This window comes from Aotus nancymaae, unplaced genomic scaffold (assembly GCF_030222135.1).
Source record: "Aotus nancymaae isolate 86718 unplaced genomic scaffold, 86718_ANA_hifiasm-v0.15.2.pri h1tg000043l, whole genome shotgun sequence".
Taxonomy (NCBI): domain Eukaryota; kingdom Metazoa; phylum Chordata; class Mammalia; order Primates; family Aotidae; genus Aotus; species Aotus nancymaae.
Window position 1 is genome coordinate 15,214,662 of NW_026988457.1, and position 19,611 is coordinate 15,234,272.

The following is a 19,611-nucleotide window of genomic DNA, read 5'->3' on the forward strand; positions in this document are numbered from 1 at the left end:
ATGACTTTAAACAAAATAACTATAATGAAACCAATTTTTTTCATCAGTGTTATAAAGAAAGGATGTTGAAGGAAATGACATTATTCAAGGACCTGCCATACATCATTTTGCTTAAAATCAGTTTTTTTTAAGAACTGTCGACAACATTGAATATTTACTGTATTGTCTGAAAGGATGCACATTTGTGATTTTTAAGCTTTCTAAAAACTTCTGTGGAACTCTGTTTATAAACTATATGTATTAGTTCATTCTCATGCTGCCATGAATAAATACCCAAGACTGGGTAATTTATAAGGAAAAAGAGGTTTAATGGACTCAGAATTCCACATGGCTGGGGAGGCCTCAATCATGGCAGAAGGCAAAGGAGGAGCAAAGGCACATCTTACATAGTGGCAGCAGGCAAGAGAGCATGTGTAGGGGAATTGCCCTTTATAAAACCATCAGATCTCATAAGACTTAGTCACTATCATGAGAACAGCATGGGAAAAACCCACCCCCATCAATCAGTTACCTCCCACTGGCTCCCCTCCCATGACATGTGGGGATTATGGAGCTACAATTCAAGATGCAATTTAGGTGGGGACACAGCCAAACCATATGACTCTATATGTTACTCAAAAGCTCAGTAGTAAAAAAAAGATGAAACCAAAACTGCTCCATTTGCCGTAAGGTCCAAGAACACCACTCAGTTCCATACACCCCCACTGCCAGCTAGATGCATTCTAGGGAGCCATTTGAAATATCTGGTCTAGGTAACATCATGTTTAAAGTTACATTTTCAGTTTCATAGTAAAGTTGTGTATACTGGAGGTATATCATCATAGCTACATTTAATTTTTATACTGAGATTAAAAACTAGACTTCTCTCATGTTTAATCTTTACAGCACAAACATGTATTAATATTAAAATGTATTAAGGTTTAAGAGACTTAATATAACAATAACTAAAAGGGAGTAAACACTGCCAGCAAAGCAGAATACGTCTCATTTGCAGAGTTCACCATTAGGAGTCTGATAATTATTATCTTAAAGGCAGAGTGTTTTGAATGCCATATTTGCGTATATGTATGTTCCTTCCTTGTGTTTACTTTAGTTCAGTGGTTGGTGGCCCTCAGTATGCATAATACTTTATGGATTTTTATGTACAAAACCATGTGGACTGATTTTTATAGCGTAATTGATTATCAAGGATAATTTTGACTGAGTAATTTTCAGATTTTGTTTTATGTGCTCAACTAAAACTTAATATCTAGAATAAAATGGACCTTGCCATATATCTTCTAAAAAAGTATACAGTGGTTCAGAAGAACATTGACACATATATATACACATATATACACACGGACATATATATATAAATATATATGTCTGTGTGTGTGTGTATGTGTTTGTGTGTATGTGTGTGTGTATGAAATTTGGGTTTTACTGAACTTTGACCTTCATTAAGGGCCACATTGGTGATGAGCTTTATGAAATAAAGTTTTTAAGTTACCCCTTTTTTACTTTAAAATTCTTTGCATAATCTTTGTAATATCAGTATTTACTAATATGGAGTATTAGTTCTTTTAAGTTGTTTACCATTTTACAGTCATTTTTGGATGGTTATATAAAATACATTAAGCACCTGTATTATATACATTCTAAATTCTATTTTAAGATACAAATCATAGCTTCAGCCCTAAAGTTATTTAGAATCTACTTAAGACAACATGCCAAATACATACAGAACAGCTAGAAAACATGACTAACAAAGGCAAGATGTGCTACAGAGCACCTCTGTAGAGGAGGTGATAAATGTAGATTAGCCAAAGAATTTGAAACCATTATACTGGAATTTTTCAAAGTAATGGGTTTTTTATTTCTGAATAGGCAATTAAACAGTATAGTGTTCATGCCTCTGGTATGATGTTTAACAATTACTTTCTCAAAATTTAGTAGTCTTTTAACCAGACAATGTTTAATTTCTATCTGGGGGGTACCTACAAGCCAAAAAGCAAGTTTAGAATGCTGCCTCAAAGACTTAGGTAAACAGCCAAAAAGAATACCCTTAGGTCCTTATAGGAAAAGATTTAATTCATTTTACTCATGGAAGAATATTTTATGTGCTTACTCAGAAATTAATAGTGCATTTGAACATGCTTGGTGAGCTGTCATTTACCCACAGATTAGAGGTAGCAAGTAATTGGCAAGGAACTACCCAAGACTAGAACAGTAGCAGAATCAAGGATTGACAACTGATAGCAAGGGGGAGGCACTGTTCAAAATAGAACTTAAATGAATAACATTCTAGGTCCATTTAGCAGGAGGACAAGCAAACATCACCAGACCTTGAGAGTTTAAATGATAATGATGACAATGCTGTGAGCCATTCAAGAAATGTTAAATTAGGTTATTTGCACTTTATTTTTAGAAAGCAGGAAATATCTAATACATTCTCATAAGCATCCTTTATATTCATGTATGCTAGGTTATATTAATCTTTTTACCTATATTATCTAATTTAAATAAACCTGGGAGGTAGGTTTTATTACATGTATGTTACATATGAGAAAATTGTAACTGAGTTTAAGCAAGACAAACTTTCACAGCTAATGAGTAGTGGAATCAAGACTTTGAACCTATTTCTGACTAACTCTAAAAGTACATGCTTTTAGCTATTACATTGTGGTTCATCCATGCAAATTAAATTACTTTGAGCTTCACAACAACTACCCTGTGCTTTAAGTCAACCATTATTATCCCCATTTGAGACTCAGAAAAGTTAAGTAGCTTAAATAAGATAGTATAGCTATTAAGTAGCAGTAGATATTGTTGTTGTTAGTGTTTTGTTTTTTTTTTTCCTTGCCTAGAAAATGTACTCATAAGCAACATTTCCAATACTGGATAAATTAGGTTTTACCCAAATAATTTTAGGAGAATGGCTAGGCGTGGTGGCTCACGTCTGTAATCCTAGCACTTTGGGAAGCCGAGGCAGCCAGATCACAAGGTTGAGAGATCGAGACCATCCTGGCCAACATGGTGAAACCCCATATCTACTAAATATACAAAAATTAGCTGGATATGGTGGCACGTACCTGTAGTCCCGCTGAGGCAGGAGGATCACTTGGATCTGGGAGGCAGAGGTTGCAGTGAGCCAAGATCACACCACTGCACTCCAGCTTGGAGATAGAGCAAGACTCGGTCTCAAAATAAAAAAAAATTATCTACTTTAATTTTTGTTTACAGCATAGGCTTACAGCCAAGCTTTTCCCATGAGTTTTTTTCTCAAAGCTAAATAACTATGAGGTATAAAGAGTTTTGAGATCCTCTGTAAAGGTAAAAGATATTAAAGCATTTGCTACATTCCAGGTATTGTTCTAGCACTTTGTAGGCATTAACTCATTTAATCCTTATAGTTGCTCTAGCCCTGTTTTACAATGAGGAAACTGAAGCACCAAGAGGATGAAAATTTGATCAAGCTCACCCAATCTGATGCTGGGATTAAAATCCAGCAGTGGGTGGGGCGCAGTGACTCACACCTGTAATCCTAGCACTTTGGGAGGCTGAGGGAGACAGATCAGGAGGTCAGGAGTTTAAGACCAGCCTGGACAGCATGATGAAACCCCGTCTCTACTAAAATACAAAAATTAGCCTGGTGTGTTGATGCACACCTATAATCCCAGCTACTCAGAAGGCTGAGGCAGGAGAATCGCTTAAACCTGGGAGGCACAGGTTGCAGTGAGCAGAGATCGTGCTACTGCACTCCAGCCTGGGTGACAGAGCCAGAGTCCTCGGAAAAAAAAAGTCCAGCAGTGTCCCTCTCGAATCCAAATACTTGCCTGCTACACTATATTTACTGCCTTCCCCCAAAATAACTTAAAAGCATACGTTTTCAAACTTACAGTATTGTCTGCAGACTCTGACTCCCCTAACCTGTATATTGTTTTGTTTTTTAAATGAATTGAGAATAAGGACTGACATTACAAAGGACTGAAGAAAAACACATGTAACATTGAATCAATGATTTATTTTGATGGTTAGTGGAATTAAGTGGAAAGGTGTAATTTCATATTTGTCCACAAGATGGTGAAATTCTCATTGGGTTTTAATTTCTTGAAACCCATATAAACCATTAATTTATAATCTGCATTTGGCGCTATTTATTATAAGCACTTTAATTTCTTTTTATAGCCCATCTGCTAGCAAGGCTAGGATTCGAGCAGCTTATAGGAGAATCATGATTTTGAATCACCCAGATAAAGGTAGGTAGAATTCGTATTTTTTATAATATGTGTATCAAAATATACTATGAATTCCTTTCAAATTAAAGTCATTATAAATGATATGTAGTTGAGATGGAAGTTTGTGTGCCACATGTATTGTGATTTTTTTTTCTCATAAACAGCATTTAGGTTAAAGTTGAGTGATTCACACAAATAGTGGATTTATATTATATGCTTTCAAGAACTTAGTTACTGATTTTGATGTATGACTTCCTGAACCCATCTGAGGTACCTACCATTTTGAAAGAAAAATAGAAAACATGAGTTATGGACTCTTTGGTTGTATAAATTGATTTAGGTATCACGAATTATATTTATTTAACCTTAAATATAAAACCACAAGAGTTAGAGGATTTCCTCCAAATCTCTGAATATAATATGTCATAGAAGATTCTGAATTTCTTAATTTTATTCTGGAGGACTGTGAGGCTGAGCCATTTGTTTTTAACTGGCCAGGTTTTTAATGTAAATTTATCTTACAGAAAGACAATTATTATAACTTTAACTACACTACAGCTGCTTGAGAGAGAAAGCCCATATGTTCATTGCTGTTTCTGCTTTGAAATAACAGATGGTAGGTAGAAAGTTACACTGTATTTCAGAAGTCAAGGTGGGGGGGTAGGAGAGTGAAGGGTTTCTTGGATTCTTATTTACAGACTTTCAGTTTTCTAATTATTTTTTAAAAAAATTAAGAACAAATTTTGGATTCCTCTCCATCCTAACCAACACCAAAATAAGGCATTCTTTTTCAGCTTTCTCACTTAATTACTTACTATAAAAATTATTTTTGCTGAGCATCATCTCTTGGTTTTTGCACTTACTGTTCTTTAGCATGAATAAACATGAGAATAAACTTTGAAAAGAGGTTTTGCTGAAAATTTCTAAACAGTTTCAACAGTTACTGAAAGAGTCATTCAGCTAATTTACTTTGCATTGTGGGCTTTTGGAGTAATTGGTGGAGAAAGAAATGTGTTGAAGTGCCTCCTTAAAGTCGTCTGTTTCCTAAACAGTCCCTGTTCCTTCCAGGTCAAGTGAATACCCTTCTCTGATTGATTGCAGTAAGGTCAAGCACTCCTGTCTGTCTTTCAGATGATTGACAAGTTGTTGATTGTGCCTGCTGGCAAGGAAGCAAGTTCTAAAATGTATCTAACCATATGTATTTTTAGATAGTTGTAGTAAAAAAAGAAAATGTTTGTCTCTCACGAGCCAGTAGTGTTTAAAGAATTCCTTGATTTATTCTGAGATGGTATATTTATTCAAGGTGAGATTGTTGACTTTAGTGGGCTTACTAATATCCGTCGGTCTGGCCCTGTGTGGGTAGCTGGGTGTGAAAGAATGGACTTAGGAGCAAGGGGTCAGCATGTTTCTCTGGCTTCTACCTTCCAGCCAGCATCTTGGCCTTGAACATTCCTTTAACCTCTCCAAATATGAGCTTATTATTTACAAAATGAAGGGATTTATTTTTAAAGTCCTTTTGATTTACATGATTTAATAACCTTTTATACCTATTCAATAATGTAAAGGCTGCACCTTATGTCTCTGTTCAGATCACATTTTTTTTTTCTTTTTCTTTTTTTTGAGACTGAGTCTCACTCTGTCACCCAGGCTAGAGTGCAGTGGCATGATCTCAGCTCCCTGCAACCTCTGCCCCTTGGGTTCAAGCGATTCTCCTGCCTTAGCTTCCCAAGTAGCAGGGATTATGGGTGCGCACCACCACACCCGGCTAATTTTTGTATTTTCAGTAGAGACAGGGTTTCACTATGTTGGTCAGGCTGGTCTCAAACTCCTGACCTCGTGATCGACCCACCTCAGCCTCCCAAAGTGATAGGATTACAGGGGCAAGCCACTGCGCCCGGCTCAGATCACATTTTTAACTTAAGAAAGATGCTTTTAATTTTTTTGGATTATTGTACTCTCTAAGAATATATTGACAACTGTGGACCTTTTTTTCCATATAACTGCTCATTCACCCAAAGTTTAAAAATACTTGGAGTTTCAGAAAGTTCATATGCTTCCTAAAACCCATCCATATACTTACAGTTAAGAACTCCAATTAAGGAATGTTGGAACTTCTGTTTTTGATGGAGTTGGAGATGGTAGCTTATGCATCTGAAAATTATCTTTTGAGAAGGAAAGTTGTTTTGTTTTCAATGGGAAGATAAAAGATTTTAAACAAAAATGCCTCACTGCCTTTGGAAAGAGAAATCCAAGAGTATTTGGGGAATTATGAGAATGGGCAGCTTTTAATTTTGTTTCTTCTTTTTAGAATCTTTCAGCATATTTACTTTGGCCAGGTCACCACTGGGTATTGTTGGTAGCTGGAAATACTTAAATTTCATTTCCAGTGCTTCTGAATTCATGAATGTTTCCTCATCCCACCCCATACCCAAGTAACTTTTCTGTTGGTTTTGCTACCAGCTGATAGAACAAATTTGTAATTTCAAATGTTGGACCAACTATAATTTGTTACACATTTCATTATCAGCTGTGCAAAGAAAGTGACACCAGAAAATTAGGTGTGGGAAATAGCTGAAAATAAATTTTTTGTAATTAGTTTAAAATGAGCATTTAGATGTATTTTGGTAAAAAGGAAATTTTGCTTTTTCAATGTAGTGAGATAAAAAATTAATGCAGTAAAACCATCTTCAGTCCTTGATCTAATGCTTTCAAGGCTAATATCTTTTAGATTACTGCTTTTCTTAAATTGATGAAGAAAGAGGTTGGTGGTTATGAAATCAGTAGTTTTATAGTAATGCATAGAAGGGGAGAGGACAGATTGCTCAGAGATTTCTGAAAGGCTATCCAATGCGGTCTTAATCGATGTGTATCTGCCTGTTCTTGCCAGGCCAGTTTGTGCAAGTTAAAAACAGGAATCAAAAGTAAACATTTAGAAAGTTTTATAACATCACCATGATAATCAAATGTGTGATACTTTTGTACTATGTGTAAGTACTGGTCCACTACAGATTGGAAATTTTTAAAAAATTTAGAAGTACTCCTTTGCCATAGTTTGAGAGGCACTGATCTAATCAATGCTGCTTCCTACACAAACTGCTGGGCCCCAACCCCAGGTTTTCTGATTAAGTATGTCTAGGGTGGAACCCAAGAGTTTGTATTTCTAACAGAAGCCCAGGGGAAGCTGCTGACAGTGTAGGGACCACATCTTTAGAAATGCTATTATAATGTAATACATCAACATTTGGGTGATATGTAACTCTCAGTGAAGCCGTATTTTCCAAATGACCAATGAATTATGTTACAAAATCATAGATGGCAAAAAAGTAATAATAATAATAATTCAAAGTAAAAGACCAACAGATTTTAATATAACAGACTTTGAAAGTTCATTGGCATGGTTTCAGGTTCTACAATGCAACTAATCTTTAAGAAACTACCACTTGTTGAGTTTTGGGTTAGCAGCAATGTAGAATATCTGCAATTATCTGAAAAGATGAATAAAATACTCTTTTCCTTTCCCAACTACCCATTTGTTTGAAGTCATATTTTCTTCATACATTTAAACAAAACAGCATATCACAAGAGAATGAATGAAGAGGTTGATACAAGTATCAGGGTATTGAGATGTGGCACGCACCTGAAATCCTAGCTACTTGGGAGACTGAGGCAGGGGAATTGCTTAAACTCGGAAGATGGAGGTTGTGTTTTACGAAGCCCTCCAGTTGATTCTAATGTACACTAATGTTTGAGAACCACTGCTCTAAGGATTCCAACTGGATTTCTGGGGTGTTCAGTGGGGTTCCTATGCCTGGCACGTTCTGATCTCTAATCACAGTCTCCTTAGCATTTTGAAACTTCCAAAAACTTTACTGTGCTTTTCAGAAGCTTCTTGCTTTTTTCCAGAAACTTTCTACTTTGTTCTACTCTGTATAAGTTCAGAATTTGGTGTGTGTGTGTGTGTGTGTGTGTGTGTGTGTGTAAAACACCCAACTGTGTATCATGCTCTATTTTCAAGCTTGCCTTTGTCAGGTTGTGTGTGTGTCTGTGTGTGTGTGTGTGTGTGTGTGTGTGTAAAACACCCAACTGTGTATCATGCTCTATTTTCAAGCTTGCCTTTGTCAGGTTGTGTGTGTGTCTGTGTGTGTGTGTGTGTGTGTGTGTGTGTGTAATCACCCAACTGTGTATCATGCTCTATTTTCAAGCTTGCCTTTGTCAGGTTGTGTGTGTGTGTATGTGTAAAACACCCAACTGTGTATCATGCTGTGTTTTCAAGCTTACCTTTGTCAGTTGGATCCTAAATCTTTCAGTCTACAATTTTTATCTTAGCAGTGTGTCCTTTGCTCATACTTTTAATTTCTCACCTGACACCAGGAATCATCAATACTCCAAGGGAAAAAGCAGTTTCAGAATGTCATTTTACCTCTCCCCTTTCAGAATCCCCCCCTTCAGAATCTTTGGACTCTCAAGTCATGGTTTTCTTAGCAGTTTCTCTATAACACTAATTCAACAGGTAGGGTTTTTTGGTGGTGGTTTCCTTTTTGTCATGAATTTTGTCTGGCTTTTTAAAGTTGTTTTCAATGTGAGCATCTAACACACTACTCCATCATAACCAAAAACAGAAATAAAGAAAGTTACTTTTAGATAGTGTGACAAATGAATTGGCTAGCAGGTCATCTGGGAGGCCGATACAGTAATCTCAGTGAAAAATAATGATGACCTAGTTCAGAATGGAGACAAGAAAGTGAATTTGAGATATGTTTTAGAAACAGAAGCAACACTTAACTGCCAGTTGATTTGATATAGGAAATTTAGTATTTCCCCTTGATTTCTGAGTCAAAAAATTAGATAGATGGTGGAGCTGTTTACTGAAATGGGGATGATCTAGAGTGGACAAGTGTATTGTAAACAGATTTAGGAGAAAAAAATGTGTCTTGACATTAAGTGAATTAATCAGTAAATTGTCCAAGTGGAAATGAAGAGTAGAAATTGAATACATGACTCTAGAGTTCAGAAAATCAGACTGGACTTAAGAATTTGGGAATCATCAATTTAAGGTGGTGTTGAAACCAACGTTAAGAGGTCCTGAAAAGTGAAAGTATGGATAGAAATAAAGAGGAGGAAAAACATCCGAGGATCCAGGTCTAAGGAACCAAACACTTACTGATCAAGTTAGAAAAGGGGAAAACTGCAAAGGAGACAGAAGGGAAAAAATCATAAGGAGAAAATCATGCCATAGAAGCTAAGACAGGAATATATTTAAGGAAATCAGGGGATCAACTGGGTTGAATGCTGCTGTGAGAACCATTAAAATAAGGATAGAGAAGAGGGTCTAGAGTATTTTTGCAACGTTAGAAGACTTTGATGACCTTAAAAAAAGGACTTTGACACCAACCTGACCAACCCATTGGAGAAACCCTGTCTCTACAAAAATTAGCCTGGCGTGGTGGCACATACCTGTAATCCCAACTACTTGGGAGGCTGAGGCATGAGACTCGCTTGAAGCTAGGAGGCAAAGGTTGCAGTGAGCCAAGATCACACCATTGTACTCCAGCCCGGGCAAAAAGAGTGAAATTCTATCACAAAATTAAAAAAAAACCACTTTAAATTGGTGCTGGGTTAAGGAGTAAAAAGATGTGAAAGTTGAGTTAGCTTATATACACAACTATTTTGAGAGTTTTATGAGGAAGAGGAGGAGAGAAATGGAATAATATCTGCAAGAGGGGGATGAGTCATTAAGGAAAAAAATGCTATTTTTTTGTTTTCTTTTGCTTTTTACTTTTTTTATTAAAAAAGTTTGTTGAGTAGTTTTGAGCAGGTTTGTGTGTCAGTGGAAATGATCAACTAGAGAAGTTGATGATTTAGAAGAAATTATGTTTAAATTTGGAGGGGAATAAATGTGATGTTTTAAGTCTCAAATGTCAATTGTATAAATGTTGGACAGATTTGGCAGTGTTTCACATGGAAAAGAGCCATGGGACATGTATTTGATCTGAAGGCCTATAAGATTCAACAGCATAAAAGCTGCTAAAAGTTTTATGCAGTCCTAAGCTGCATAAAGAACACGGAGTATCTTTACTAAAGACCAAATATTACTGCAGTCCTCTGTATTTGTTATGCATTCATTCAGTTAACATGTATTTATCCAGCTATACTGAGCTAGGCATTTAGATCTCATCTAGAATTTTGTCTGTTTTTGGATGCTAGATTTTTTTTTTTTTTTTGAGACGGAGTTTCGCTCTTTTACCCAGGCTGGAGTGCAATGGCGCGATCTCGGCTCACTGCAACCTCCGCCTCCTGGGTTCAGGCAATTCTCCTGCCTCAGCCTCCTGAGTAGCTGGGATTACAGGCACGCGCCACCATGCCCAGCTAATTTTTTGTATTTTTAGTAGAGACGAGGTTTTCACCATGTTGACCAGGATGGTCTCGATCTCTTGACCTCGTGATCCACCCGTCTCGGCCTCCCAAAGTGCTGGGATTACAGGCGTGAGCCACCGTGCCTGGCCCGGATGCTAGATTTTTTAAGGATACTGACAAATCAAATAGCATTCAGAGGGAGTTGAAACAGGATCATGAAGTAACTGGAAACAATATTATATGAGCAATTATTTATTCCTCAACAAAATTTATTGACTACTTAATATAAACCAGATAATGCACTAGATACTGAAGAAGATAACCAAAGACCTTGCCGTCATGAATCTTATATTCCACTGTGAGAGACTGTAGTAGATAGGTATTGGTAGTCTAAAAATAGCCACAGATTCTTCATAGCAACTCTCATCAAGAGGTGAAGTCTGATGTCTCACCTTTTATATTCAGGTTGGCCTTTGTCATTTGCCTTGACCAATAGAATATAGCAAAAAATGACATGTGATTTCTGAGCCTAGACCTCAAGAAGCATTGTAGCTTCAGCTCTTACCTTCTTAGATCTTTGAGACCACCAAGTGAAGACGACTAAGCTTTCTTGAAGGATGAAAGACCAAGTAGAGAGAGGCCTACCTATCCCAGCTTAGGCCCTATTGAGGCCATTCTGTACCACCCACTCAGAAGAACCACCCAGCCAGTCTACAGAAAAGTGAGAAATAAAAAGAACATTGTTGCTTTCAGCCACTAAATTTTGGGGTAGTTTGTTATGCAAAAATGACTGATATAAAAAAATGCCCATGATGTCATGGATCATAAGAGCTTTGAAGAAAAAGCAGAGCATGAGAGATAGAGAATGGCAGCTGGAGGGGAGGCGGTTGCTGATTTACTTATAGCCTTCTTAGAAATTCTCTCTAAGGAGGTAATATTTAAGCAGAGACCTAAGGGAGTAAATCATGCAAAATGAAGAAAGAATATTTCAGGCTGAAGAAATACCAAGTGCATAGGTCCTGAAATGAGAACATATGGTTTGTTTCTGGAATTATAAGCAGATTAGCTAGCAAAGGGGAGAGTGGTAGCAAATACAATTGGAGAGAAAGCCCAAGGCCAAATGATGGAGTGACTTGCAAGCCGTGCTACAAACTTTGGGTTTTACTTTTAGGTATTATGGGAATACTATTACCTGTTTTGCAGTATTTGGAAGACTATTTTGGCAGCTATGAAGCAAATAGGGAGTCAAGAATGGAAGCAAGGAAGTCGCTAGAGAAAATTATAATTCAAGAGAATGATACAGTTTTGGACAAGGCTTGTAGTAGAGGAGGTCAGGGGAAAAAAAGTCTTAAGGACATATTTTGAGGGAATGCCCAACAAAGCTTATGAATCAGGGGTAAGAAAAAATGAGGAAAGATGACTCCTAGGTTTTTAGTCAAAGCAATGGTTAGAGAAAGAGAAATTTGCTACACTGAGAAACTGAGAGGGGATCTATGCTACGTCGAATACTTAAAATGTGGCATGCATGTGAAGTCCCTCTTCTATTCCTCTACGAACACAGAATTTGTTCGCCGAGAAGAAACTCTAAGCAGTGAAAATTTGACCCCTATAAGGAAGACTTTTCTTCTAGTTGGAACACAAGACATCAGTCAGCTAGTAATTATCGAGGCCTTCTGGAAGTCAGTAGAACAGGGTACTCTGGCACTGGAGCTACAATAGCGGAAAAAGTGATGGCAGATAGAGGCAGCAAAGGTAATTTGATTGAAAACTACTAGAGAACAACTTGTTAGCATGTCATAGAAGGTATTCATTTATTGGGTAAGAGGTAGAACCCTTTCAGACCCTTCCAACTTTGGGTTTCTGTGATTCTCTAATGATATGATAGACAGAATCTGACTCAGATATTTTTCTTCAGATCCTCTGGTCTTTATTTTTTAATGCCATATTGAGATAAAATTCACATACCATGCAATTCAATTCATGCATTTAAGGTGTACACAGTTCAGTAGTTCTGGTTTATTCTTAGACCTATGCAAACATCACCCTCAATTTTGGAATGTTTTATCACCTCAGGAAGAAACCCCAAAGAAACCCCTTTAGCTATTGTTCCCTCATCTTCCTGTTCTCAGTTCTGTTCCATTGGTCTGTCTGTCCTTGTCCTAGTACCACACTGTCTTGATTACTGTTGCTTTGTAGTAAATTATAATATTGTGACATGTGAATTCTCCTACTTGATTCTTGTTTTGTTGAATTGTTTTGGCTATTCTGGGTCCTTCCATAATAATTCCATATGAATTTTAGAACCAGCTTGTCAATTTCTACAAGGAAATAAGCTGGGATTTTTGATAAGAATTGCATTAAATCTGTAAATTAGGGTGGAGAATTTTGCCATTTTAACAATGTTAAGTATTCTGATCCACAGAGACAGGATGTTTTTCTGTTTGTGTAGATCTTCCTTAATTTCTTTCAACAATGTTTTGTAGTTTACAAGTCTGAGTTTTGCACTTCTTTCATTAAATGTATTCCTGTTTTATTCTTTTTAATGTTACTGTGAATGGAATTATTTTTGTAATTTTATTCTCAGGTTTATTATAAATGTATAGAAATACAGTTGAGTTGTATATTGATTGATCTTTTATCCCACAACCTTGCTGAACTTATTTATTAGGTCTAATAGTTATTAGTGGATTCTTTAGGATTTTCAATATACAAGATCATGTCACCTATGAATAGTGATAGTTTTACTTCTTGCTTTCCAACCTGGATGTCTTTTTTTTTTTTTTTTTAACCTCATTAGACTGGCTTGAAACTCCATTACAATATTGACTAGGGTTATGAAGAACAGACATCCTTGTCTTGTTTCTGAGTTTGAGGAAAAGCATCCAGTCTTTCCCCACTCAATCTCTGGGTCTTTTGTAGATACTTTTTATCTACAAACATACTAACACTTAGAGAACTTCTTTCTATTACTAGTTTGCTGGGTGCTTTTTTCACAAAAGGGTGTTGAATTTTGTCAAACACGTTTTCTCCATGTATTCAGATCATTATGTGAATTTTATTTTCTTTTGATGAGATTGGTTATGTTAATTGATTTTGGTGGTTACACCAAGCTTGCATCCCTATGTGGGTAAATCCCACAGGGATGCAAGGTTTATAATTTCTGCATCTCTTGGTTGGTCATGGTTTATAATTATTTTTATACGTTGCTGAGTTTGGTTTGCTAGTATTGTGTTTTAGAATCTGCATCCATATTTATAGGATCTGTATTTGTTGATCAGTAGCTTTATTGTGATATCTTTGTCTGATTCTGGTATGAAGATAATACAGGCTTTATAAAACAAATTAGGAAGTGTTCTCTCTTCTTCTATAAGCCATCAGGGTCTGGGCTTTTCTTCGTGGGAAGTTTTTGTTTATTCAGTCTGTTAGAGGAATATTCAAGTTGTCTCTGCTTGAGTCAATATCAGTAGTTTGTATCTTTTAGGAGCCTTGTGCATGTTCTCTAAATTATCTAATTTATTGACATACAGTTGTTTCTCTTCTTTTTTCATTGTCTTAGGTTGAAGGTTAAGTTATTTATTTGAGATCTTTTGTTTTTTTTCCTGTCACCCAGACTAGAGTGCAGTGGCACAGTCATGGCTCACTGCAGCCTTGACCTCCCGGGCTTAAGTGATCCTTCCACCTTAGCCTCCTGAGTGGCTGGGAATACAGGCACATGCCACCATGCTCAGATAAATTTTGAATTTTTTGTAGAGATAGCGTTTTCCATGTTGCCCAGGATGGTCTCAAATTCCTGGGATTAAGTGATCTGTGCCCTGCTTAGCCTCCCAAAGTGCTGGGATTACAGGTGTGGCACATTGTGCCCAGCTGTCTTCTTTTTTAACATAGACATTTATAGCTGTAAATTTCTTTGTACTGCTATCCCTGTGTCCCATAAGCTATAGATGGTGTTATTCATTTTTAATGTCATTTTATTATGGTTGGATAATACGATGTATTATTTCTGTCCTCTTCAACCTATTAAGTTTTGTTTTATGGCCTAATATATACTCTGTCCTGGAGAATGTCCTCTGTGCATTTGAGAAGAATTGTATATTCTGTTGTTGGGTAGTGTTCTATAAATATCTATTAGGTCTTGTTAGTTTATAGTATTAAGTCTTCTGTTTCCTTGTTGATCTTTTGTGTGGTTGTTCTATCTGTTATTGGAAGTGGAGTATTATAAAATATTCTTCATTTCTTAATTTCCGTTTTTGTTTTGGTTAGTTTTTGCTTCATATGTTTTGGTGCATATGTTGTTAGGTGCACATACGTTTATAGTTGTTCTATTTTCCAGATTCATTGGCCCGTTTTTCATTATGGAATGTCCCTTTTCATCTCTAATAACATTTTTGGTTTCAAAGTTTACTTTGTCTCATTAGCTAGTCTAGCTTTTCAGAGATTGCTGCTGTCAGGATATGTCTTTTTCCATCCTTTTACTTTCAATATATTTGTCTTCAAATCTAAAGTGTGTCTCCTGTAGAGAACATATAGTTGGCTAATCCTTGTTTGCTTCTTTTCTCTCTTTTTAATAGAGACAGGGTCTTACTGTGTTGCTCAGGCTAGCCTCAAACCCCTGGGCTCAAGTGATCCTCCTGCCCTGGCCTCCCAAAGTGCTGGAATTATAGGCATTGAGCCACTGCATCTGACTGGATCATGTTGTTTAATCCAGTCTGACAACCTTTGCCTTTTGATTGGATTGTTTAATCCATTCACTTTTAGTGTTATTATTTGTTATTTATTTTTATTTTTATTTCAATAGTTTTGGGGGAACAAGTGGTGTTTGGTTGCATGGAAAAGTTTTCTTGTGGTGGTTTCTGAGATTTTGGTGCACCCATCACCCAAACAGTGTGCACTGTACCCAATGTGTAGTCTTTCATCCCTCATCTTTCCTTTCTCTCTCCCCACCCCAAAGTCCATTATATCATTTTTATGCTCTTGTGTCCTCATAGCTTAGCTTTCACTTATAAATGAGAATATACAATGATTGGTTTTCCATTCCGGAGTTACTTCACATAGAATAATGGTCTTCAGTTCCATCCAGGTTGCTGCAGATGTCATTATTTATTTCTTTTTATGACTGAGTAGTTTTCCATGATATGTATGTACCACATTTTCTTTATCCTCATGTTGGTTGATGGGCATTTAGACTGGCTCCATATTTTTACAGTTGTGAATTGTGCTACTATAAACATGTGTGCAAGTGTCTTTTTCACATAATGACTTCTTTTTCTGTGGAAAGATACCTAGTAGTGGGATTGCTGGACCAAACAGTTCTACTTTTAGTTTTTTAAAGAATGTCCATACTGTTTTCCATAGTGGTTGTACTACTTTATACTCCCACCAGCAGTGTAAAAGTGTTCCCTTTTCACCACATCCACGCTGACATTTATAATTTTTGATTGTTTAATTATAGCCATTCTTACAGGAGTAAGGTGGTATGGCGTTGTGGTTTTCATTTGCATTTCCCTGATAATTAGTGATATTGAGCATTTTTTATATGTTTGTGGGCCATTTGTTTACCTTCTTTTGAGAATTGTCTTTTCATGTCCTTAGCCCGCTTTTTGATGGGATAATTTTTTTCCTTGCCGATTGGTTTGAGTTCCTTGTAGCTTCTGGATATTAGCCCTTTGTCAGATGCACAGTTTGTGAAGATTTTCTCCCACTCTGTGGATTTTCTGTTTATTCTGCTGATTATTTCTTCTGCTGTGCAGGAACTTTACTGAAAATTTTTGTTATGAATGTGTGTTGAATTTTCTGAGCCTACTGACATGATTATATATTTATTTTTTGTTCTGTTAATGTGGTAAATTACATTGATTAATTTTTCAATGTGTAAGCCAATCTTGCATTCCTGATAAAAACCTAACTTGGTAATAATAGCTAGTCTGATTTGATGAGTGAGTATTTTGTTTGTTTTGCACCTGTGCTCATGAGAGATATGGGTCTGTGGTTTCCTTGTGACATCTTCATTAGGGTTTGTTATCAAAGATATGCTAGCCTCATAAAAAGAGTTAAAAAGTGTTTTCTATTTTTCAGAAAAATTCAATAAAATCATGACCAGGATTTTTATTTATGGGAAGGTTTTTAATTAATGTTTAGTTTCTTAAATATTCTTTTGATTTTCCATTTCTTCTCGTATTAGTTTTGAAAAGTTTTGTTTTTCTTGGAATTTATCTTTCATTTACATTTTAACACGCTCTGACATGAAGTTGATTAGTTTTTTTAGAGAACTAATCTTTCACTGTGTTGATTCTCTCTCTTGAATGTTAATTTCTATTGTGATATCTTCCTTGATGCATGAGTTATTTAGAAGTGTATTGGTTAAAATTCAAATGTTGGGATACCCTGGATGTGTTCGTTACTGATTTCTAGTTTAATTCTACTATGGTCAGTTAACAGACTCTTTTTCAGTGTTTCTCAAACTCTTTATGTTGGAGGACTTGTTTTTTTCTCTCAGTCTCAAGTGGACTGACAACTTTTGTAAAATGCAATGAAAATGAAATTACTAGAAAATTGTAAGATCCAGGTTTTATAGGGATACAATATTATATCAAACAGCTATATTTTCTAAACACTTATTCTCAATTTCCAAACATGTCTATGGTCTAATAGTAGTTGTAAATCAACATTAGTCCATGGAACACACTTTAAGTAGAACCGTTTATTGTTATTTTAATCTTTGAAGTGTGTTGAGACTTGCTTTATAGCCTAGCACATGGTCAGTTACAGTAAATGTTCCTTGTGCAGTTTAAAAGAAGATACATTCTGCACTTGTAGGGTGGAATGTTTTATGTGTCAGTTAAATCAAGTTTGTTCATGTTATTTAACTTCAGTGTTCCTACTCTCATCTTGTCTACTTGTTTTATGCATTATTGAGAAGAGGCATCACTCACTAAGATTGTGGATTTGTGGGTTTTTTCTTTTTGTTTTCTCCTTTTTTTTTTTGCATATTTTGAGGCTATCTTATTAGGTATATTCAAACTTAAATTGCTTTCTCTTAGCAGTAGACTGACCCTTGTAACACTGTGAATTTGCCCACTTTATTTTTGGATTTTGCCTTAAAATATACTTCATCTCATAATTAGCATAGCAATGTCAGCATTATTTTTGATAGTGTATATATTTTTCTGTCTCTTAAAAGTATAGTCTCTTAATACATAGTCTGCTGGATTTTTATTAATCAACTTTATTGAGATATAATTTATATAGAATAACCCATTTAAATGTGCAATTTGATGAGTTCTGGCAAATGTATCTGAACCTGTAACCACTAACAATCCAGACATAGACCATTTCCATAAGCTCCAAAGGTTCCTTGTTCCTTCCCATTGCCAGTCTCCCTTCCCTCCCCCACCACAGCTTGGGCAGTCACCCTTCTTCTTTTTGCCATAGAATACAGATTAGACATGTCATTTCTAGAGTTTCATATATATAGAATAGTATTATATACTCTTTTGTGTCTGGCTTCTTTAAAGGAAAAAAGCAGTGCAGAATGTTGGGCTCATCATAGTGCATTTCCTTTATCTCAGGATCTTGGCCCTCGAGACCTGACTGACTTGGTAGCCCTCCAGTGCTTTTATACTAATGTGTTTATATTTTATTTAGCTCTTCTAGTTGGGTGTCAGTGGGAGGGTTGGTCTTAAACATGATAGTTCACAGTAGCAGAAGCAGAAGAACTCTGGCAATATTTAGTGGTAGAAGTACAAAGATACAGAAATACCAAGGGCAAAGGTTGATTGTTCTAATTAAATGGAACCTAGTGAATTCCCTTAGAAAACTGAGAGGGGTTGAAAAATGTTATTTTCTTTTTTCTTTTTCTTTCTTTATTATTTTGGAGATAGGGCCTCACTCTTTCACCCAGGCTGGAGTGCAGTGGCGCAATCAAGGTTCACTGCAGCCTCAGCCTCTCTAGTAATTCGGACTACAGGTGTGCACCACCACACCCAACTAATTTTTTAATTTTTTATAGAGACAGAGTCTTACTATATTACCCAGGCTGGTCTCAAACTCCTGGGCTCAAGCGATCCTCTCACCTCAGCCTCCCAAAGTGCTAGGATTACAGGCATGAGCCACTGTGTCCAGCCAAGAGCATTTTGTTTTCGTTAAATCTAGGATATGCTATCAGTCAGGATTCAGTGCCAGCACCTAGGTATTTTAACCAGGAGAGCATTTAGTACAGGTTACACATTGTTGGAAGATCTGAAGGAGCAAGTTCTACACTTGGCCTACAAGAATGATTCCTAATTCAGAGCTCCTCTGTCAGGGAAGCTGCTGCCTCACAGACTGCCACTAGAACTGTGCGAGAAGCACAGTTGATGCCACCAGTATACCACACTCTTGCTTACTAGTAGTAATGATAAAGAGGTGCAGCAAGAAGGCCTTTCCCTCATTTCAACCTTCTGAGTCTCATAAGAATGGCTCTGATTAATGGAACCTAATGTGAATCATTACTTGAAGGGAATATAGGAATTGTTTTGGACTGAGGAACTTTCTCAAGTATTCAGAGGTAGAATGGGGATTACAAGAACCAGTCCCAAATTTCTACCATGTGCATAAATTAAAAGCCCGTAACTTAGAGTGAGTGGTAGAGAATTCAACGTTATTCTGAATAAACTGTCATTTTTTTTCCTCTGACATTGCTATGTCATAGTATAATATTTAATAAGACTTTCTATCATCTGTGGCTTTGATTTTTTTTTTCCAACTGCTGAGTGAGCATATTACGGCCTGTGATTTCAATATCCAGAATGCATATCAATCAATTAAAGGTTATGTTTAAGTTCAATTAATATTTTAATATTTGCTGAGGATATTCAAGACATTGAGGACATGACCCTGATAACTCTAAGAATTTAAACAGCTCACCACATAGGCACTGCCTAATTCCTGATTGCTAGATCATCTTCAGACGTAATCATGAAATCAATGTATTTCATAACCAAGTACTTTAAACTTTTATCAGCTTTCTTTGTAACTCTTATTATAGCATATTCAAGGACAT

At 36.3% G+C, this 19,611-nt stretch overlaps 1 protein-coding gene across 1 annotated transcript in view; it reads left to right on the forward strand.

Moving 5' to 3' along the window:
* DNAJC15 (DnaJ heat shock protein family (Hsp40) member C15) overlaps window positions 1-19,611 on the forward strand; it is an 87,065-nt gene that overhangs the window by 60,737 nt on the left and 6,717 nt on the right. The window contains exon 5 of the mRNA XM_064361782.1: window positions 4,171-4,241. Coding sequence (XP_064217852.1) covers window positions 4,171-4,241 — 71 coding nt within the window. The remainder of the gene's footprint in view (window positions 1-4,170; window positions 4,242-19,611) is intronic.